The 22,000-nt window shown below is 49.4% G+C and overlaps 1 protein-coding gene across 1 annotated transcript in view; it reads right to left on the bottom strand.

The window, feature by feature from the left end:
• Positions 1 to 2,166: 2,166 nt before the first annotated feature.
• LOC306771480 (LLGL scribble cell polarity complex component 2-like) overlaps positions 2,167 to 22,000 on the bottom strand; it is a gene marked incomplete at its 5' end in the record, with an annotated part of 32,742 nt that continues 12,908 nt past the window's right edge. Inside the window, 20 exons of the mRNA XM_079260646.1 lie at positions 2,167 to 2,995; positions 3,083 to 3,138; positions 4,131 to 4,173; positions 5,371 to 5,396; positions 5,472 to 5,607; positions 5,705 to 5,969; positions 6,249 to 6,415; positions 6,494 to 6,610; positions 7,380 to 7,527; positions 7,595 to 7,742; positions 7,951 to 8,147; positions 13,328 to 13,423; positions 13,710 to 13,814; positions 15,316 to 15,469; positions 15,543 to 15,610; positions 16,986 to 17,197; positions 18,106 to 18,260; positions 18,352 to 18,406; positions 18,498 to 18,630; positions 18,725 to 18,887. Of these exons, the coding sequence (XP_079116772.1) occupies positions 3,105 to 3,138; positions 4,131 to 4,173; positions 5,371 to 5,396; positions 5,472 to 5,607; positions 5,705 to 5,969; positions 6,249 to 6,415; positions 6,494 to 6,610; positions 7,380 to 7,527; positions 7,595 to 7,742; positions 7,951 to 8,147; positions 13,328 to 13,423; positions 13,710 to 13,814; positions 15,316 to 15,469; positions 15,543 to 15,610; positions 16,986 to 17,197; positions 18,106 to 18,260; positions 18,352 to 18,406; positions 18,498 to 18,630; positions 18,725 to 18,887 (2,422 nt within the window). The 3' untranslated portion in view covers positions 2,167 to 2,995; positions 3,083 to 3,104. The remainder of the gene's footprint in view (positions 2,996 to 3,082; positions 3,139 to 4,130; positions 4,174 to 5,370; positions 5,397 to 5,471; positions 5,608 to 5,704; positions 5,970 to 6,248; positions 6,416 to 6,493; positions 6,611 to 7,379; positions 7,528 to 7,594; positions 7,743 to 7,950; positions 8,148 to 13,327; positions 13,424 to 13,709; positions 13,815 to 15,315; positions 15,470 to 15,542; positions 15,611 to 16,985; positions 17,198 to 18,105; positions 18,261 to 18,351; positions 18,407 to 18,497; positions 18,631 to 18,724; positions 18,888 to 22,000) is intronic.

Below are 22,000 nucleotides of genomic sequence, written 5' to 3'. Positions count from 1 at the left end.
AATGTGGACTTGTGCGGATAGGGAATGTGTTTCAGCCAGTAAAATGATGATTATTATTCTACAGGATCTGATTAAGAGCAAAAGCTGCAGAGAATTGAGCGTCTTTAGTTGGCCTTTTGTTTGAGTTGTGCAAACACTGAGTTAACTTGTCAACAAAGCAGTACTAGAGCTGCACATCTGTCCTGTCAGCTCTTTTAATTGTCAGGATCTGGGTTGTCTTCTGTGGGGATCGGTGCTGTTTTTCAGGTTCCACCAGAGGGGGCCATTGGGCCCGTACCTGCAGGCTGATTTCCATAGGTGTGCTTTTCCACACACCTGCAGAGCATCTGTGGTCATCGCCTGGAGTATATCTGGAGCCGGCTGCCAGTTCCTCGTTGCTTGAGCCTTGAGCCCTGTGAAAGCACCCGAACTGGATTCCCCTGAGCGCCCTGTTGACTTCATTGCTAACCAGTCCATGACGTTCCTCTCTGGAAATCCTCTCTGCTGCAACAACCTCCTGTGGTCATCTGTCCACGGCTGGCAGCCATCCAGGAACAGTCATGGCTGTGCAGCTTGTCCACCCTCCATCGTTTGCCCACGACTGGCTCAGACTTGCAGCATTCTCCAGGCATCCCTCCCAGAACTTCCCTCCCAGATCCCTCGTCATCACCCTGGCTATCTATATCTTTAAAACAAGTAGGAAAGCCCATCCATTCCACGGTGTCATCATCCAACCCCAGCTCTCATATAAAGCTGTCTCTACAGCGACACAGCAGTGCTGAGCCCAGGATTTTCCCGGACCGTAGAAACCTTCATTGTTTTCCAGCAAACCTTCTCATTGTTAACTTCTCTTTTGAGCTTCATTTGCATGTGGGTCAAACAGCTCAGCATCATGACATTAACAGGAGTTAGCCTGAAGTTCCAGCAAGCTGCACTTTTTTTTCTTTTCCCAAAGAACAGGTGGGTGCATGTAACAAAACAGAAATGAATGCAGCGTTTCAGACGTTTCCGAGTGGAAGAAGGAGTGTCTGCTTTCAAACACGGACTGAGAGCTGCAGGTGATGTTTAAGCCAGACTTTATGCTGACTCTGATCCCGTGTCAGTCAGCCGGATGCAGTCTGTCACCATCCTGGAGTTAACTATCAGAGTATGAGAACAACACCTCAAGAAAGAACTGATTCAGAACATTTTCAGCAGCTTCTGATAGTTTCAAACTCATTCGCCATCGTTTTCATAGCAGATTTGCCATGAGAGTGTTTCAGTGTTTATTTGTTCCACATCTTTTTAACCAGACATGACAGAGCAGGATGATGAAGTTCAGTTCAGTATTTAGCCAGTATGTCAGTATTCTACTCTACTAGTTCTTTTAAAGCTGGGAAGTAAAGAGCTTTGTCCTTTTCCTTGACACGGCAGTAACAGCCGTCTCAGGTCCAGATTTCCTCCCACTGCTTCTGTTTCTGCCTTTAATATTTCAGCTCCATTCAGCAGCGAGCTCAAAGCCAAGATGGAGTGGAGGAAAGGACCCAAGCCAGTTTGGTGAGCAGTGACAGCCTCGGTGTAATTCCTACTGCAATATTAGCTTTAACATCACTTCTTCCAATAAAAGCACAAACGTTCATGTGGAAGCACACTTTCCTCAACCAACCGGAGGAAACTACCGTCCACTTCTGGATATGTGGGCTGAAAACTTCTCCTGACTGCTCCACTTCAGTGTAAAGAGCTTCGATACTGGCTCCAGTTTGGCTTTAGTTAACTAAAGAAGAATGTTTTGTGTGTTTTTTCCAGAGTGGGTTTCTTTGCTGGTGGGAACTGTGATGGCTGTTTCATTGGCTGGAGTTGTCGTGTTGCTTCTCTGCAGAAGATCCAACCTGTCAGGTCAGTACACACTGTGCATGCTGCAGAGCTGCACAGCTCATCTCTGTCCACACCATCCTGTGGGTCAGGCGGGACGCTGCAGCTGGCGGCCTGAGCGGATCTGCAGAAATGTGTCTCAACACTCCGTCTTCTGAAAGCAGAAAACGTGCAGACACTCCTGCACATGATGGAGCTGAACGGTGTGTAAAACCAGCTAAAACAATAAAAACAAGACACGGTGATTCTTAAGAAAAGGGTGTAATAATCATCTGCATTAAAAGGTAGTGTGGAATTCTTACAGATCAAAAATTGTGGTTTGCTACAAAAATATATTCTAGGCTGCTGCAGAAATCCCAGCATCATGACAGAGTACCAAACATTTCCTGGTGATGGAAGCCGACCCACATTCCAACGGCCCACAGGTAAAGTCTCACACACTATATATTAAAGTCATTTCACTACAAACAGTTACTTTCCTAATTACATCATTCACGATGGAATAAAAACGTTTCCATAAAACTAAGACCCCAGAGAGAAGCTGCTCCAGCAGTACAGCGCCGGAGTGGTGCACCAGTACCTGTGGTCAGTTTAAAGTAGGCGGGAGGCGTCCCCAGCAGAGGAAACTGGACCAGTCTGAGTAACCTGACTCCAGAAACAGCAGACTGGTTCAGGAATCAGAAAATCAGGACTTTGGGAGGGAACATCTGGAGTGGACAGAACAGAAAAACGATCCTGAGTGAAGCGAAATGATTTAGTGTTTCTAACGTCTGCTTCGGGGTAAAACGGCGTCTGGCGACATCAGGATGTTCTGAGGATCCTCTGCAGAAAGCCATCTGTCCCTCCTGTAGTGAGATGAGATGAAGGCGGTAGAAGCTGGTTCCCTGCTGAGGGGGGGGGGGGGGGGGGGGCTTGTGCTGGTGCTGAAAAAGGCCTCAGAACGCGGTGTGGATGGCAGACGTCTTCAGGTAGTTCAGGACTGAATGCTAGTGAGCGTGCTCGGTGACAGTGTGTGGTCTTCAGGCACAGCTGGTGGTCTCGTACAGCCGCCGTCATCTTTAAACTGCTGAGCGCGAGCAGGAGCCCCGCCACGCCGCGCCGCCGCTGGAGTCAGTAGTGGTTGTTAGCTAGCAGGAGGCGCCCACGCCTCACACACGTCTCTTCTCTGAGGACACACCGGGAACACTGATGAGCTGCACTACACACACAACACACACACACACAGGAGCAGGAAGAGCGGCGCCAGTCTCACCTGACCGGAGGACTGGCGCCGCTCAGGCGGTCTTCACATTGTTCTCCAGAAACGACCTGCAGACAACAGAAACGGCTCCGTCAACACCTGGAGACGTCGTCGTCGTGCAGCAGCTTGTAAACAACCACCGCTAACAACGAGCTCCCTCCCAGCTTACTGGCAGGACACCAACATGATGGTGGGATTACTGGGAAAGTGTCTCCAAGCTCAGAGAGGACTGAAAGTTTGTCCTTAAACTCCGACGGTCCAGAGATAAAGGCTCCAGGAGCTGCAGTCCAGCACGCAGCACAGGGTCAGAACATGTTCAGGCAGAGGCTTCTTCAGGTCTGCTGCAGGACAGGATACTGGGACATACTGGGACATTGTGGGACGTCAGCTGGTCCTGGTCAGGACGTCACAACACAGCAGCTGCCAATCACAGTGCTGAATAACTGCAGATATCACCCAGATTGTGCTCCAAGCAATCTGGAACTATAATTATTATTATTATCTATCATCTCAGGTTTTGGTAACTTTAACAGGAAAATTTTTCTGTAGACGTAGTTTGCACGTTCCCTGTTGCCTCCAGTCGGACGTACGACGGCATCATGTGACGTCATCTCAGAGTCACCTCCAGTTTCTGAAGCTCCAGTTTTATTTCCATGGATCACACCAACCAGAGATGTGAAGGTTAAAAACAAAACTGAGGCGGGCAGAAAAAGTGATGGTTTTATCGAAATGAAGATTTTTTCCATCCACAGATGATTTCTGTGTTATTTTGTGTTATTCATGTTGTCATAAAGCAGGTAAAAAGTTGTGCCTGGTTGTAGTAAATCCTGTTCATGTGGTGTTGAACGGGAAGCAGCCGTGGTGTCATCAGGACTTTACTGGGAAGTAACGGCTTTAACACAGCAGCAGACCTGCTCAAGCCTGATGGGAACTTTGGACCTCTTTAACGCCAGACATGAAGCTGGAACTGGGGGGGGGGGGGGTGTTTCGGCATCATGTGGAGGAGGTGTGACCTGACTCTGCATGAGAAACGGAGGATTCTGGAGGCAGAGGAACTTACGTGTGCTCTCCCTCCAGCGACTTCTGAATCTCCTGGAGAACGTCTGAAAGAAAACATACGTCTGTAAACATGACGTAGAAAAGACCTGCAGCAGCAACTCAGCCACAGACAGAGCCGAGCTGAAAGGAGTCACGGTGAAATGAAGCCACATGACGTCGGATCAGGTGTCCAACATCGTGTGTGTGAGCAGAAAGCTGGCGGAACGGTTACAGACAGAACAGAGACAGAGCGCCTGCTACAGGACGTCCTCTGGAGTACTCACGCTCGTCATTCAGCAAAGCATGCTCCATAACACGTCTAGCTGCACTTTCTGGAACACACAGGCATCACATCAGTACACACAGCCACACACAGTGTGTAGAAACTACAGACTATATTTAGAGATGGGCGGAGCCTCCGTGACGCCACCCGTAGGTTTCTGCAGAGCTGAAGTGAAGCTCGGTGGGCGGTTCCTACCATCACCATCTTGGCAGGGGCATGCGTGTCGTCTCACCCGGAAAATACAAATATGGGCAAAGAGGTGGAGCTGAGAGGGGGGCTGTGAGCGTCATGGTGGATGATTGACATTAAGCGAACTCCGAGCTTTCTGTAGCTAAGAGCTAACTGAGCTAACCCGGAGATAACAGGAGATAACAGGAGCTAACCAGCTAACGGAGATAAGCGGGCTAAAGCTAAGTCACGTTGTTAACCGGTTAAAAACCGCGGTTGTTCTACGTTCTTCTGACTTGAAGCGGGAGATCAGGTACCTGTCAATCAAAAGGACACGCCCCTAAATATGCCGAACTTCGAGATTAAATTACTTTTAAACGGGCGAGTTAGAAAAAATTCACTCCCCCCACAGTTGTCATGAAGGTAAATCTGACCTGTTAAACCTAAAATGATTTTTGAACCAGGCTGTAAACATGTTTATTTCTGCTGTAAACATGTTTATTTCTGCTGTAAACATGTTTATTTCTGCTGTGAAGTTGGTCTTTTTAACATGGGAGTCTATGGGGATCCGCTGTTTTGCAGCCCCTAGTGGATGAAGGGGGAACTGCGGTTTTATGCACTTCTGCATCGGCTTTACTTTTAACCGCCGGAGGCTCCAACTATCTTTAATATATGGTCTGTGGTAAAAACAGGCAGGCAGCACATCAGCACAAGCACATACTGGAATTCCATCCACAACACATGGTGGTCATGGCTGCACATGCACCAGTCTGTCAGACCTCCTCCCCCCCCACACACACACACGTTTTACCTGCATCTTCAGCATCCTGAGTGTTCCTAGGAGAACAGAGGAGAGAAAGACGTGAGAAAACCTCCTTCAGAGCCAGATGAGCCTGAGAAGAGTCTGGGTACCGATGAGCGGACGGAGCTCCATGATGGTTGGAGGCGGCTGGGGGGCGGGGTTCCTCCACCAGACAGCGAGGCTCCACCAGGCAGCGAGTGGACAGAGAGAAACGCTCAAACTCAGACGGAGAGATAAGATAGAAGCCTGAAAGCAACAGAGAGAGCATGAGGAGGATCAGAGGGCTGGTTTCAGGTTGCGCCTCCGGGTAGACACTCTGATGGTCCAGGAGGAGGAGCTTTACCCTGGCCGTGCTTGGTGAAGACGCAGGAGGCGATGCCGCTGACGTCCTCTCTACGGATGCAGGGGTACTGAACCTGCATCTTCACGTGCGGCAGCGACACGGCGTGGACGTCGCCCTGATTGGTCAGAACCAGCAGGCCGCTCTCGCCGTAGTCCTCCGTGCGGTTACTGCCAAACCAGGCCACGCCCACCCGCCGTACTCGGGAGCCGTCGACAGCAGTCAGTTTCAGCTTCATCTTCGCACTCACCTTCGGCAGCGTGAACACCTGAACACGACAACAAACGGCGTTCACTTTTACTTCTCCCCACCAACCCAAACCTGCAAGTTCCCTGCCTGCTCCTCCGTGCACGCCTGCACCTCCGTGCACGTCTGAATGAAGGCTGCAGATGGAGGAACGCAGCTTCACCATCCATCAGCAGATTGATCCTCACCGATAACATTTAGTTCAGCTGATCGTTGGAATCGAACCGTAATCAGATCAGACGTTTGTCTGCTCTTCATCACTCTGTGTGTGTGTGTGTGTGTGTGTGTGTGTGTGCTGGACCTTAAACTGCTCCTCAGAGATGACCAGGACGTGGTGTGAGCCCTGCATGTCAGGCGAGCGAGCCAGGTCATGAGCCACCTCCAGCGGCTCGGGGAGGGGGGCTCCGTGGCCGTCCAGGACCACGACGCCGACCACCGGAGCGCGGTGCATCAGCTGGATCTCCTTGGCTGGAAGGAAGGTGAGCGGGCGTTACGACAGAGGCAGAGAGGAAACGTCTGAGCCGCGGTCTGAAGCTCTGGCCTCACCTGGCTGTGCAGAGACGGCTTCGTCTGCTCGGCGCTCTGCGGCGGGGAGGCGGAGCATGTAGGCGAACACGGAGCCCCCGTTAGTCCCCGCCCACAGGGAGGGGGAGTGATGAGAACCTGCAACAGCAGAGGGGATGAGACCCCCCCAGAGGTTAGTGAGAAAGGCAAAGCAGCAGTTCAGCTTCACTCTCACTTAGACATGCAGTTCATGCTGGGAGGGGGGACTTTGGTTGGGGCAGTACAGGGAGGACATTGGGGGGGTTACGGTGAAGGGATGGAGGTGACTGGGTGGGTGTAGGTGGATGTGCAGCAGAAAGTCTAGACCAGTGTTTTTCAACCTTTTTTGAACCTGAAAAATCTCAAGGCACACCACAAACCTAAATGTTTTTGTTTTTAAAGTCTGTATTAATATAAAGTCCATCTCCTCAGAGCCTCTTGAACAGACACCAGATAGAGACAAGAAGCAATTTTATTATCTTTCACCAGGGCCTGTTTGGATGAACACAGAGCTGCTTTTTAGACTAATTAGGTGAAATTGGGGAATTCTTCAGTACACACCTGATGATCTCTCACGGCACAGTGGTGGAAAAACACTGGTCTAGAAGCTGGATTCTAGTGTTTTCTATGTGATGTATGTCTGTTTCCTGCTTGTTTCTTGTCTATATTCCTCTTTCCTGTCCCTGCCGGTCCGATCCAGCAGCACTACGGAGATTCCCTAGTAAACACCTCTTCAACACAAAGATAAGAATTCCGGTTAAATGTCTGCAAAGCGTTCCTGCGGCCGACAGAACGACTTTTCTACTCCTGCACTGACAGACAGACGGCTGGCAGTGCAGGACCCTAGGGATAGGGTCAGACAGACGGAGAGACAGACGGAGAGACTCACTGTCTGCGAGGAAGGTGTCGGCGAAGTACAGCGTCCGCACGAGTCCGGTGAAGGAGTCGTCTGAGGAGCGGGCCTCGATCTTCCTCTGGACCGGAGCCAGCTCCATCTCAGCCAGTTCAGCCTCCAGACGAGCGTTGGCCTCCTGGAGCTGCTCGGGGAGACAACACTCAGACACGGAGGGAGACGACTGCATGTGAGCGGCGGCGGGACGCTACCTTGGCAGCATTGTTGACGTGATGTTTTCTCAGAGACACTCGGCTGCGTCGGATTCTCCTGAAGGACTGCCGGAGGGACTTCTTGATGCTCTTCACTCTGGACAGAGGGCCTTCCATCGCCAGCTGGTCGCTGGGGTTTAGCGTGCACCTGGAAGAAGAAGAAGAAGAAGAAGAGAGGATGTGACATCATCATCATCAAGACATTTCCATGAGGTGAAGATCTGAAAGAATCGTTTCCATGAGTCATGACGACGTGCAGCATCTTGACTCCACCATCTCCAGCCTGCACGTCGCTGCTTCTGCTCAGTTCGCTCCTCTATCTGACCTCGGAAAGCTCCTCCTCCACGTCTGCTTACTTCACAAAGACGTTGTTCTTCTGTTGGTAGTCGAACAAGCCAAAGCCGTGGCTGGTCCCGAAGGCGACCAGCTTCCACTCCGAGTGTAGGGTGAGGGCGGTGACCACAGCGGGGGGCTGGCACTGGACCAGGCTGAAGGGCTGGAAGCCTGGAGGGAACGTCACCGGCTCCTCACGCACGTCCAGCTGAGTGTGGCCCTAACACAGAAACCGTTACAGCACTGAAGTCGCTGTGAGCCACAAGACGCACAGAGAATTTATCACTCAGACAGCTTTGTAGGAATAACAACAGAGAACAACGTGGCGGAGCTTTTCCTCATCTGCAGGTCGCTGTGTCAACCGGCTCCAACAGCGTTCGTCACAAACGTCAGACCACCATCATTTCACTTCTTTCTGCTCCTGATTGGACGTTACCGTCAGTTTAAGCTCTCTGATTGGTGGAAAGTCTGACAGGAAGTGTCTTCATCATCATGTCCAGGTGAAAATAGAGGTCTCTTAGCAACATGGTAGTGATGGTGATGAAGATGTGATAAATAATGGTGGATTTATCATCTAGTCTCTGGATAAACGCTACATGTGTCTGGACTGTAAACATTTCACCAGTTTTAGCCTCTCTACACTGGCTCCCTGTTAAATCCAGGATAAAGTTTAAAATTCTTCTCCTCACATAAAGCTCTTCATGACCAAGCTCCATTGTCCATAAAAGATCTTATAGATCCATATATTCCAAATAGAGCACTTTGCTCTCAGACTGCAGGTTTACTGGTGGTTCCCAGAGTCTCAAAAAGTACTATGGGAGGAAGGGCCTTTAGCTATCAGGCTCCTCTCTTACCCCTCCCTGAGCCGTCACCTTATCGTGGTGGGGGGGTTTGTGCGTCCCAAAGATCCTAGCAGCTATGTTGTTGGGGTCTTTATGCCCCTGGTAGGATCACCCATGGCAAACAGGTGTCTAGGGGAGGGACCAGACCAAGCACGGCTCACAGACCCCTATGATGACCACAAACCTGGGCATAAATGTTCCCTTGCCCGGACGCGGGTTACCGGGACCCCCCTCTGGAGCCAGGCCTTGAGGTGGGGTACGAGAGCGAACGTCTGGTGGCCGGGCCTTCGCCCATGGGGCCCGGTCGGGCTCAGCCCGAAAGGGTTACATGGGCCCCACCTCCCGTGGGCTCACCATCTGCGGGAGGAGCCGTAGGGGTCGGGTGCAATGTGAGCTGGGCGGCAGCAAGAGGCGGGGACCCTGGCGGTCCGATCCCCGGCTGCAGAAGCTGGCTCTAGGGACGTGGAACGTCACCTCTCTGGTGGGGAAGGAGCCTGAGCTTGTGCGCGAGGTTGAGCGGTTCCGGCTAGATATAGTTGGACTCACCTCGACGCATGGCTTGGGCTCTGGAACCAGTACCCTCGAAAGGGGCTGGACTTTCTTCCACTCTGGAGTTGCTCATGGTGAGAAACGCCGAGCAGGTGTGGGCATTCTCATCAGCCCCCAGCTTGGTGCCTGCACGTTGGGGTTTACCCCGGTGGATGAAAGGGTAGTTTCCCTCCGCCTCCGGGTGGGGGGACGGGTCCTGACTGTTGTCTGTGCTTATGCACCGAACAGCAGTTCAGAGTACCCACCCTTTCTGGGGTCCTTGGAGGGAGTGCTGGAGGGTGCTCCTTCTGGGGACTCCATAGTTCTGCTGGGGGACTTCAATGCTCACGTGGGCAATGACAGCGAGACCTGGAGGGGAGTGATTGGGAGGCATGGTCCCCCCCCTCTGAACCCAAATGGTGTTTTGTTATTGGACTTCTGTGCTCATCATGGATTGTCCATAACGAACACCATGTTCCAACATAAGAGTGTCCATATGTACACCTGGCATCAGGATTCCCTGGGCCGCAGTTCGATGATCGATTTTGTAGTCGTATTGTCGGACCTGCGGCCACATGCCTTGGACACTCGGGTGAAGAGGGGGGCGGAGCTTCAACTGATCACCACCTGATGGTGAGTTGGCTCAGGTGGTGGGGGAGGAAGCCGGTCAGATCTGGCAGGCCCAAACGTGTTGTGAGAGTCTGCTGGGAACGTCTGGCTGAGTCCCCTGTCAGAGCGAGCTTCAACTCCCACCTGGAGGCAGCTGATGGGTACCGACAGGCTAAGCGTTATGCGGCTTCGGCTGTCGCCAAGGCAAAAACTCGGGCTTGGGAGGAGCTCGGCGAGGCCATGGAGAAAGACTTCCGGACGGCTTCAAGGCGATTCAACGTATCCTCATTACTGCTTCGTATAATATCTACGAAAAACTATGCTCAAAGTTACGTAGGATTTGCTACGTATTTCTAGCTACCAGTGCGCCTGTGTAAGCAGAGCAACCAGTGCACCTGCGCACAGCAAATAAATGCCATGACTGTAGTTTTTCTAAGTTTCACACCCACTCTTAAGCTAGGGTTTGGAAAACACGTATATGCTTCATGAATCAAATACCTAATAAAGCCGAACTAGTGGGTATCCAATGTATAAATATGCGTTGATCAAGGCAAATATGATGGCTTATTTGAGATATATAAACAATTATAACATTAAGTGGATGTGGCCTGGTCAATCTTCCACAATTTCATTGGAAATAGGTTCATAATATGACACTTTTTCTTCATATTTCAAATACAAGTGACAGCCGAACTCGTATTTATTAAGTAACGAAATGATCTGTGATGTGAAACAGAAAATATGTGCCTGAAATGAAGATACTGTAGCCCAACCATCCATAAAAATACAGCTTTAGCGGGAAGTAAATGATTGACACCCCGTGCAGCCAATAGAAAGGGGAGAAAGTAAGAACAAAAAACCCTTGTGCTGTTGAACAATACTTTACACTTTGTTTTATTTTAAACATCTAGCAATGCAGCCGATACCGAAGAGCTTAAAAGCTTTACAGTCATAATCAGCGAGACACGATGCATTTTACTCAGACTTCAACGTGTTTAATGCTCCTCCTGGGGACAGAACCATAGACTGAAACGTCACGTGATGAAAGCGCCTGCTCAGGATTACGTTGGAAATGTACGAATGTCTGTGTGTTACTTTTCGTATGAGATTATACAAATGATTTGTGAGAGCAGCCTGGGTGATTCTGGTCCACCATCCGGCGGCTCAGGAGGGGGAAGCAGTGCTCCATCAATACTGTGTACAGTGGAGATGGGGAGCTGCTGACCTCAACTCGGGACGTTGTGGGTCGGTGGAAGGAATACTTCGAAGACCTCCTCAATCCTACCAACACGTCTTCCAATGAGGAAGCAGAGCTGGTGGACTCAGGGGTGGACTCTCCTATCTATCTCTGGGGCTGAAGTCGCTGAGGTGGTCAAAAAGCTCCTTGGCGGCAAGGCCCCGGGGGTGGATGAGATCCGCCCGGAGTTCCTTAAGGCTCTGGATGCTGTGGGGCTGTCCTGGCTGACACGCCTCTGCAGCATCGCGTGGACATCGGGGGCAGTACCGCTGGATTGGCAGACTGGGGTGGTGGTCCCCCGGAGGGTGTGTTCCAATTACAGGGGAATCACACTCCTCAGCCTCCCTGGTAAGGTCTATTCAGGGGTCCTGGAGAGGAGGGTCCGCCGGATAGTCGAATGTCGGATTGAGGAGGAGCAGTGTGGTTTTCGTCCTGGTTGTGGAACAGTGGACCAGCTCTATACCCTCTTTGGGGTTCTGGAGGAGACATGGGAGTTTGCCCAACCAGTCTACATGTGCTTTGTGGACCTGGAGAAGGCATTCGACCGTGTCCCCCGGGGGCCCCTGTGGGGGGTGCTCCGGGAGTATGGGGTACCGGACCCCCTTGTACGAGCTGTCCCGTCCCTGTACGACAGGTGTCAGAGCTTGGTCCGCATTGCCGGTAGTAAGTCGGATTCGTTTCCGGTGAGGGTTGGACTCCGCCAAGGCTGCCCTTTATCACCGATTCTGTTCATAACTTATATGGACAGAATTTCTAGGTGCAGCCGAGGGGTTGAGGGGATCCGACTTGGTGGCCTCAGGATTGGGTCCCTGCTTTTGCAGATGACGTGGTCCTGTTGGCTTCATCTGGTCGTGATCTCCAGCTCTCGCTTGAGCGATTCGCGGCCGAGTGTGAAGCGGCTGGGATGAGAATCAGCACCTCCAAATCTGTGACCATGGTCCTCAGCCGGAATAGGGTGGATTGCCCTCTCCGGGTCGGGAGTCAGGTCCTGCCTCAAGTGAAGGAGTTTAAATATCTCGGGGTCTTGTTCACGAGTGAGGGAAGGATGGAGCGCGAGATCGACAGACGGATCGGTGCAGCGTCTGCAGTAATGCGGACTCTGTGCCGGTCTGTCGTGGTGAAGAAGGAGCTGAGCCAGAAGGCGAAGCTCTCCATTTACCAGTCGATCTACGTTCCTACCCTCACCTATGGTCATGAGCTGTGGGTCGTGACCAGAAGAACGAGATCTCGTATACAGGCGGCTGAAATGAGTTTCCTCCGCAGGGTGGCCGGGCTCTCCCTTAGAGATAGGGTGAGGAGCTCGGTCATCCGGGAGGAGATCAGAGTAGAGCCGCTGCTCCTCCGCATCGAGAGGAACCAGATGAGGTGGCTCGGGCATCTGGTCAGGATGCCCCCTGGACGCCTCCCTGGTGAGGTGTTCCAGGCACGTCCCTCTGGGAGGAGACCCCGGGGAAGACCCAGGACACGCTGGAGGGATTATATCTCTCAGCTGGCCTGGGAACGCCTCGGGATCCCCCCCGCAGAGTTGGCAAATGTGTCTGGGGAGAGGGAAGTCTGGGCTTCCCTGCTTAGGCTGCTGCCCCCGCGACCCGACCCCGGATAAGCGGCACGAAGACGAATACGAAGACCCTCTCTTATGGAACCAGCTTCCACCGTGGGTTCGGAGGCAGACTCTCTCCATACCTTTAAGATCGAGCTGAAAACCTTCCTTGTCCATGATTCTTATAGTTAGGATATGAGCATCTCCTGAGTTTCTTCATGTCAAAGGGGAGTTTTTCCTTCCCACTGTCGCCACGTGCAGCTCAGGATGGGGTATTGGATCCAAGTCATGACTTGATGCAATCAGTTGGTTTCTGTTGTAGACTACGTATGAACTGGCTAGTCTGTAAAGTTCCCTGAGACAACATTGTTGTGAAGTGGTGCTATACAAATAAAGCTCAATTAAATTTAATTAAATGAAACCTCTGTAGACCAGCTGGAGGGTCACATAACCATCACAGAGTTACACACTGTCGTTACACTGATGATGATGATGGACATTCTGGGAGATCCCAGAAACGACACCCAGCTGTTGGAGAACCAGTAAAGCTTGACTGGGTGTGACGTGTCAAACTGGACCTCCCTGCCTCAGACCGTGTGAACTGGTAATGGTTAAATGTGTGGCGGGTCGGAACTGGGATTTACCTTCCAGCGGAATCCCTCTTGGCCCTGCAGCAGATCTACAACTTTAGCCTCCACCGTCTGCTCTGCCGCCTCGTCATTCAGCTCCAGCACCAGGATCTGGACACATCACTGAGCTATAAACACAGCCTTCCTGGTAATCTGGTGTAAGCATGTCTGCGTTACATGGTAACAGGAAGCCTGTACTGACTGGTTTAGATTATTTAGCTACAACTTATTTTTACTCATTTCCAATGTGTATTTGTACCTTTTACCATTTCTATAAACATTTTTTACTCTTTTTATTCAGTCTTTAAGAATAAACACTGAATCCATCAGTATTAATGAAATGAAGATTTTTAAAGTGACTAAACACACACAGCAGAGAGTGTGTCCAGTCAGTTACCTGTCCCGCCGTGCCTGCCACCGTTAGATAACCGCTGTATTTACACAGGTGGATCTTCTGGATGCCGAGCCTGGGGTCATCGCTGTAAGGGTCAAAGCAGCCCACCTGGAAACACACAGAAAGTCAGAACAGCGGTCTGGAAGATGTTGGTTTGATTGAAGATGTCCCATCAGGCCTGAAACACGCAAGTGTTTAGAACATGTGGAGCTGAGGAAACGTCTGAATGTTCCTTCTGTTGTATCGGACACAATCAGTGAAAACGCTGCAGCTCCAGCCCTGAAGGAGACTCTCTGCTGGTCGGCTGGGTTTTGCTTCACCAGCGCCTGGTTAATATACATCTAATAAACCAGCGTCTGGTTAATAAACGTCTAATAAACCAGCGTCTGGTTAATAAACGTCTAATAAACCAGCGTCTGGTTAATATACGTCTAATAAACCAGCGTCTGGTTAATATACGTCTAATAAACCAGCGTCTGGTTAATAAACGTCTAATAAACCAGCATCTGGTTAATAAACGTCTAATAAACCAGCGTCTGGTTAATATACATCTAATAAACCAGCGTCTGGTTAATAAACGTCTAATAAACCAGCGTCTGGTTAATATATGTCTAATAAACCAGTGCCTGATTAACCAGTGTCTGGTTATTAAATGCCTAACAAACTACTACCTGGTTAACCAGCATCTGGTTCATAAACGTCTGGTGAATAAACAACATGTACAGACGTGAAATGGATACATTTATATAAATTTATGTACTTTTGTTTAGAAACACAGTAAAACATGTGAACATGGCCTGTTACATCACGGTGACATGTTTACACAGAGGTTTTCTTTTTTCATGGATCACTTCAAACGTCTTTAAATTTCTATGAAATAATTTCCTCATTTCAGCCAAAATGTTTACTCTCGGCACCACCTGGTGGTCCCACAGCTCCCTGCACCTGCCTGCAACTGGAAACCAGTGGAATCTGGTGGAATCCAGTAAAAATGTCACATATCAGACATGAAAGAAGGAGTTGTTTAAACTGGGAGGATTGTGTGATTTTAATGGACAGGATGGGAAGGTCTCCAGCAGGAATAAAACACACTGATCAGTCGTATTGTTTCATGTCTGACATCACACACTGGAAACGCCACCAGACTGTCCCTTTGCTTGATGTCAGCTCCTCTTCCACCTGTTGGGTGTCCTCCTCACCTGGCTTGCCCCCCCAGAGGGAAAAGAGCTCATTAATCTGCCGTCTGGATCAAACTAACCTGCTACATTTTTCCCTTCAGCCCCTGTGATCCTAATGTATCTCTGTTTTTATCTGTTATAAGGTGAAAAACTGGCTGCATGGCCTGAGCTTCAGTCCGGTTCTGTGTTCTTCTTTTGTCATTATTTTTACGTGTCTGTATGTCAAACCTTGGACGAGCTGGCTTGAACCTTCCCCTCGGGGATGAATAAAGTAGCTTTGATTTGATTAAATGAAAAGAGCCTATCGGTGAAGGATCGGACCCAGCAGGGTCCTGCGGTGGCGACATAATGACTTTTCTGAAGGTCTTGCTGGCTGTAGCGGGGGGGGGGGACTCCACTGTGACCCCGTATGAAGCAGAAACAAGACGCACCTTCCTGAACGGCGGCCACTCGCCCTCCGTGCTCTGGTTCATGTTGTCGTTGGGGTCGGCGTCCGTGTGGAAAACTGCAGCCGTGCTCAGCTTGTACATGGGAGAAAGGCAGACCCCTGATGCGTCCCAGAACCACACCGTTCCATCCTCATGCCTACATCGACACAGCAGAGTTAGAAAGGTCCGCCGCAGGCCGGGCTGGTGTGATGCAGTGCAGCAGTACCGACCCGGTGAGCAGCAGGTCTCTCTGTGGAGGATCGGGGGCCAGGTTCTGGCCTCCCGTTACGGGCCACGGCTGACGGAGACAGAGGAAATGGAGGTTTAACAGTAAACATGAAGGAATGTGAGCAGAACCAGGGTTAAGTATGACCAGCAGCCTGCTGGGGGCCGTCCCCGTGTCTGGACCCAGTTAGGCCCCGCCTTCTTCACGTCTGACACACTGGGCGACTTTCAGCGAGGTGTGTGACTGACAAACACACACAAACAGACTCACTGATAGTGGCGGGAAAATCCAATCGAAAAATCGAAAATCGGGATTTTTTGCTTCACAATTCTAAAATCAATTTTTTGTTTAAAAAGAATGGATTTTTTTCAAATGAATAAAAAAAAACAGTATAAAATTTTAGTCTTTTTTTGGTTTTATTATCTTTTTACGTGTCTTCTTGGGCATTATAGCAGCAGAATGATGGTCTTTCTGGCTTCTGGGTTGTTTTTTCCTCTTTGAAATCAAGAAAAAAATTAGCAAAAAAAAGTTTTATACATTTGTTTTTAATCTACAAAGAATTGGGAGTTGCAATTCAAATTGAATTGGCACCCAAAAAATCGGAATTGAATGGAATCGGGACAAAAGTGTATCGTCACAGCCCTACTCACTGAGTCCTCATGTTGTTCCCACCGTGTGGAACCAGTACCTTCTTCAGGTCTGGCTCAGCTGTGGCTCCAGGTGAGCCAGGTGTCCTACACACTAAATAATGGCCTCAGTGGTAGATGTGATACATAACAGCGTTGCCTTGGAAACTAATGGCGTTGTCATGGATCTCTGGATGGTGGAAACTGTGACAGGAAGTGTCTTCGTCCTCATTTCCAGGTAAAAACAGACGTTTCTGAACAAACAACACATGCTGTGGCTGGATTGACTTTTAGATTGACATTTTCTTCTTTGTTTTTTAAGTCAGATGCATGTTGGTGGACTGTGGGCTTCCTGGACGGGGAAAAATACCTGGAAAATGTACACAGATCAGCGGAAGGGCCACATATCCATCACAGCGCTGCACGTCACTGATCCGAGGAAATGGATGAGGTCAGGAGGCACCTGATGGAGATCTGGGGGAGTTTGAAGGGTTGAACTAAAAACCCTTAAAAAGTTTGTTCTCCTCATGGGGAGTCTGTATCGTGTTGAGGGGAAAATGGAAAAGCACCGTTAACGAAAGCAACTCGTGTCATCACGCCGTCCTACGTCTCTTCCAACACAAACGTTGGTGCCAAAGGCGCCAAAACACATCTTTTGTGTTTTTAGTGGAAGGAAAGCCGACTTAGCCGGATGTCAGGGTGCATGTTGGATTCTCAGCGCGCGCCCTGATGAGCCCCGAAGCGCCGGCATACGGGGCTCTCTGCTGTAACAACGGCTGGCAGACAAAGAGTTACAGATTAAAGTCCTGCAGGACGTTTACCTTTTTAGAGTAGTGTGTAGTCTGCAGAGCTCCAGCAGCAATGATCCTCTCCCACAGTTTGAGGGGGATGGCAGAGACGTGGTGGGAGCAGGTGATGGCTGAGCTGTGCAGGGGGACCAGGTACGGGGTCTGAATGACCGGCCAGCCTTCCGACTGCAGGTCAATGACCACCAACTCCTCCTCCACCAGGACCACCAGAGCACTGGGGTCTCCTGCAGGACAGGACACAAGCCGGCCGTGAGCCGTGTGCGACCTGAGAAAAGATGCTGAAAACAAATAATCAGCTGTTTCTGTTTTATTCTCATCAGTTTATGAACCGAACCCAAAACGAGCCGCCTGTGTCTCACTGGAACCTCCAGCCCGGCTTTTCATTTAGCTTCACAGACAGAAACAGACGGCACGATGAAACCCTGCAGACGTCTCCGTTACAAACAAGAACCTCAGCAGCTGCTTCCAAAGCTCCAGGTCAAACTGCTGCAGAGGAAACAGCATGAAGTCCAGAGAAGTCAGAGACCCGGGAAGCATCCTCACACCAACTTTGGCTTTGCTTTGAATGAGAGCTTTTTGGTGGGAAAGAATCTTAAAGGGTGTAAAAGAAGTGGAGCCGCTTCCTGTCACAGCTTGTTGAGTCGCCACCGTCACTATGAACCTCCAAGGAAACCAGCAAGAGCTTCATCTCCATGGAGACGAAGCAGGAGCTTCGTCTCCATGGAGACAAGCTGGAGCTCCATGATTCATGTCAAACAAACGCAGAGTCACTGGAGACACATTGTCAGAGTTTTTAGCAATTGATTAAAACTTTTCACCACAAAACAGCTAAAGTCATGTTCTGGTTGGCAGATTTCTGTCCCACGGTGACCAGACAGACGTCTCTGTAACCAGCAGCCTTGTTCATGAGGAGACATGATCAGAAGCTGTAGGTGGACACTGGTCTCTGGGGTTTGAACTGCATTGGGTTTGTCCAGGAGGGTCTGGTGTCTCGTCCACACCCCCAGGTGGACCTGGATGTCTCAACATCATGTGACCGTATGGACTGAACACGCCTGTTCATTTGTTCCATCCCACTACAGGTATTTTCTCCATCAGTGTCGTGTGTGTGTGTGAGGTGAGTGTGTCCTGCCTGTATGCTGGGCTCCGTCCCGGATGACGAAGAAGTCGATGATCCTGGAGGTGAAGTCTAAAGCCACTTGTGTTTTACTCTGGATCACCGTGATGCAGTGGCGGTCCCCGTAGCTGGCTCTTGGCATGCCGCCGCTGAACAGCAGGAAAGGAGGCCTACACGCGCACACCCACACACCCACACAGGATGAAGTTCAGCTCCAGGTGAATGTGCCGCGAGGGCTGAGGCAGGCGGCGGAGGACTCACCCTTTTGCTGTGGGAAGCTGAATGATTTTAGAGATGGCCTTGCAGGGGAAATGTCCTGCAGCAACAAGAGAAAAGGATCATGGCTGCTGGACAAACACGTCCACGTGTGGCAGTGCATCATGAAGGGGACAGCTCTTCCTCCTCACCATAAGGAATGTCAGATTTCTCCTCATCCTCACAGACGTCGTCTCCTCCCACCATCCATCGACAGTAGCTTCCATCGCTGTGAGAACTCAGAATGTAGCTTCCATCCTCCGTCCACCACATGCTCTCCAGTTGCTTTGGGTGACCAGATGAAAGACAACAAACATCAGATGTTCCGGCTGCAGGAACCCGTTCTTCAGACCGTCAGTCCCAGTCACATGACAGCTACCTGTGTGGCAGGGATGTGCTGGAGGGCACACTGTTTCTCCAGATCCCAGATTACCATGAGGCCGCGTCCGTAACCGATGACAACCTGGTTCCGTCTCGACGGGTTCTCCTGTAAGGCCTCCACATGCTCCAGGTTCCTGCGACCGATGTAGTCATCTGGTACGCTGCAGGACAAAGCAGAGGGATGACAGAGCCGCCCACATGGATGTGCAGGAGGCTTAAAAAGGTCTGGAACAGAACAGTAACTCATAGGGACGCACCGATCCACTTGTTGGGTGTTCCGATCCGATATCTGACATGTGAATATCTGCTGATATCTGGCGATACCAGATGTGTTTATGTGAACATTATTATGGTTATTACTGCTGTTCTAACTGTGTCAGACTTCATGAGGTTGTAATAAATGACCCATCCTTTCTGAAGTTACCTCACCAATACAAATATAATAACATTACAGATCGAACTATTTCAACAAGTTTTATTCTGATTGGTCACATTTTCCCTAAATACAACTATAAATGTGTGGTTTTGGAACAAAGATCCAGCTTTTAGTGCTGTGTTCCTCGTCGCATGCAGCTCTCTGACTCTTGCCTTGCGGCTCGTGAAGCAGCCGATGGCTTTCTGAAAATGCATCTAAACAAGTCATAATGATCCTCAACGCTGCAGTTCTCTCCACAAACAAGAGCTGCAGGCTGCTTGCAGAAACTCTGCTGTCCTAACGGCCCTAACTGACCCTGTCAGAGTTGCCAGGTTTGGCTGATTTCAGCTGCACCGAACTCCACCAAAGAGCTGCTCCGTCGGTAGCTCCGTATATATAATGAAAAAGAAACGCCCACATTCTGGAGGCATTATTGTATTTTCTCCAGATACTGTTGCATAAGAATGCCGTTACTCCGTGTAATATTTAGGATAACCATTCCTTGCTGAAAAGCTGAATGTTACTGATTTGGCAACGTAGCAGGACACGTAGCGTGGGATTGTTTTTTTTATGGGGGGTGGCAGCTCTCCTCTTGTCTTAGTAGGCCGAGTGTTGGATTAACAGTGAAGACTCGCTGTTTCAGTGGAACTAAAAATGTCACATTTTAACATTCAAGGCATTTATTTCTATTACAACACGTCCGAAGCATCAAACACATCTGCGCTGGCTTGGCTAATGTGGTATCGGTACGCTTTTATTAATACCAAATACGAGTACACACACTTGTTACTGAGCCGATACCAAAACCAGTAACGGTATCGGCTCAGTACCAAGTGTGTGTACTTGTACTTGGTGGATCCCTAGTAACTCTGATTACATCACATCTGACTGGCAAATATGTCTACAAGAACAAAATCCAAACATCACATCAATACTTTGTCACTGCAGGATTTCTGCTGGAGAACAGTGTCCTCTGAGAAATCTGTCCCTCTCAGAGGACGAGAGGTACCCGATGTTTGCAGCAGGATTCACCGTTTACACTGAAACACCAACAATCCAGTGGAGCGTTGCTGCTTTCAGCACTTCCACAGCTCCTGTTTACGTTCACAGACTGCTGTTTACGTTCACAGACTGACTGTTTACGTTCACAGACTGACTGTTTACGTTTACAGACTGACTGTTTACGTTCACAGACTGCTGTTTACGTTCACAGACTGACTGTTTACGTTCACAGACTGACTGTTTACGTTCACAGACTGCTGTTTACGTTTACAGACTGACTGTTTACGTTTACAGACTGCTGTTTACGTTTACAGACTGACTGTTTACGTTCACAGACTGACTGTTTACGTTCACAGACTGCTGTTTACGTTCACAGACTGACTGTTTACGTTTACAGACTGACTGTTTACGTTCACAGACTGACTGTTTACGTTTACAGACTGCTGTTTACGTTCACAGACTGCTGTTTACGTTTACAGACTGACTGTTTACGTTCACAGACTGCTGTTTACGTTTACATACTGACTGTTTACGTTCACAGACTGCTGTTTACGTTCACAGACTGCTGTTTACGTTCACAGACTGCTGTTTACGTTTACAGACTGACTGTTTACGTTCACAGACTGACTGTTTACGTTCACAGACTGCTGTTTACGTTCACAGACTGCTGTTTACGTTCACAGACTGACTGTTTACGTTCACAGACTGACTGTTTACGTTCACAGACTGCTGTTTACGTTCACAGACTGCTGTTTACGTTCACAGACTGCTTTTTACGTTCACAGACTGCTGTTTACGTTCACAGACTGACTGTTTACGTTTACAGACTGACTGTTTACGTTCACAGACTGCTGTTTACGTTTACAGACTGACTGTTTACGTTCACAGACTGACTGTTTACGTTCACAGACTGCTGTTTACGTTCACAGACTGACTGTTTACGTTCACAGACTGCTGTTTACGTTCACAGACTGACTGTTTACGTTCACAGACTGCTGTTTACGTTCACAGACTGACTGTTTACGTTCACAGACTGCTGTTTACGTTCACAGACTGACTGTTTACGTTCACAGACTGACTGTTTACGTTTACAGACTGCTGTTTACGTTTACAGACTGACTGTTTACGTTCACAGACTGACTGTTTACGTTTACAGACTGACTGTTTACGTTTACAGACTGACTGTTTACGTTCACAGACTGACTTTTTACGTTTACAGACTGCTGTTTACGTTTACAGACTGACTGTTTACGTTTACAGACTGACTGTTTACGTTCACAGACTGCTGTTTACATTTACAGACTGTTGTTTACGTTCACAGACTGACTGTTTACGTTTACAGACTGACTGTTTACGTTTACAGACTGCTGCTTACGTTCACAGACTGACTGTTTACGTTCACAGACTGACTGTTTACGTTCACAGACTGCTGTTTACGTTCACAGACTGACTGTTTACGTTCACAGACTGCTGTTTACGTTCACAGACTGACTGTTTACGTTTACAGACTGCTGTTTACGTTTACAGACTGACTGTTTACGTTTACAGACTGCTGCTTACGTTCACAGACTGACTGTTTACGTTTACAGACTGACTGTTTACGTTCACAGACTGCTGTTTACGTTCACAGACTGACTGTTTACGTTCACAGACTGCTGTTTACGTTCACAGACTGACTGTTTACGTTTACAGACTGCTGTTTACGTTTACAGACTGACTGTTTACGTTCACAGACTGACTTTTTACGTTTACAGACTGCGGTTTACGTTTACAGACTGACTGTTTACGTTTACAGACTGACTGTTTACGTTCACAGACTGCTGTTTACGTTTACAGACTGTTGTTTACGTTCACAGA

Source organism: Telmatherina bonti (assembly GCF_933228915.1).
Source record: "Telmatherina bonti genome assembly, chromosome: 21".
In the NCBI taxonomy this organism is placed as follows: domain Eukaryota; kingdom Metazoa; phylum Chordata; class Actinopteri; order Atheriniformes; family Telmatherinidae; genus Telmatherina; species Telmatherina bonti.
Note: the sequence above shows the minus strand (reverse complement) of the source record. Positions and strands in the feature narration are given on the sequence as shown.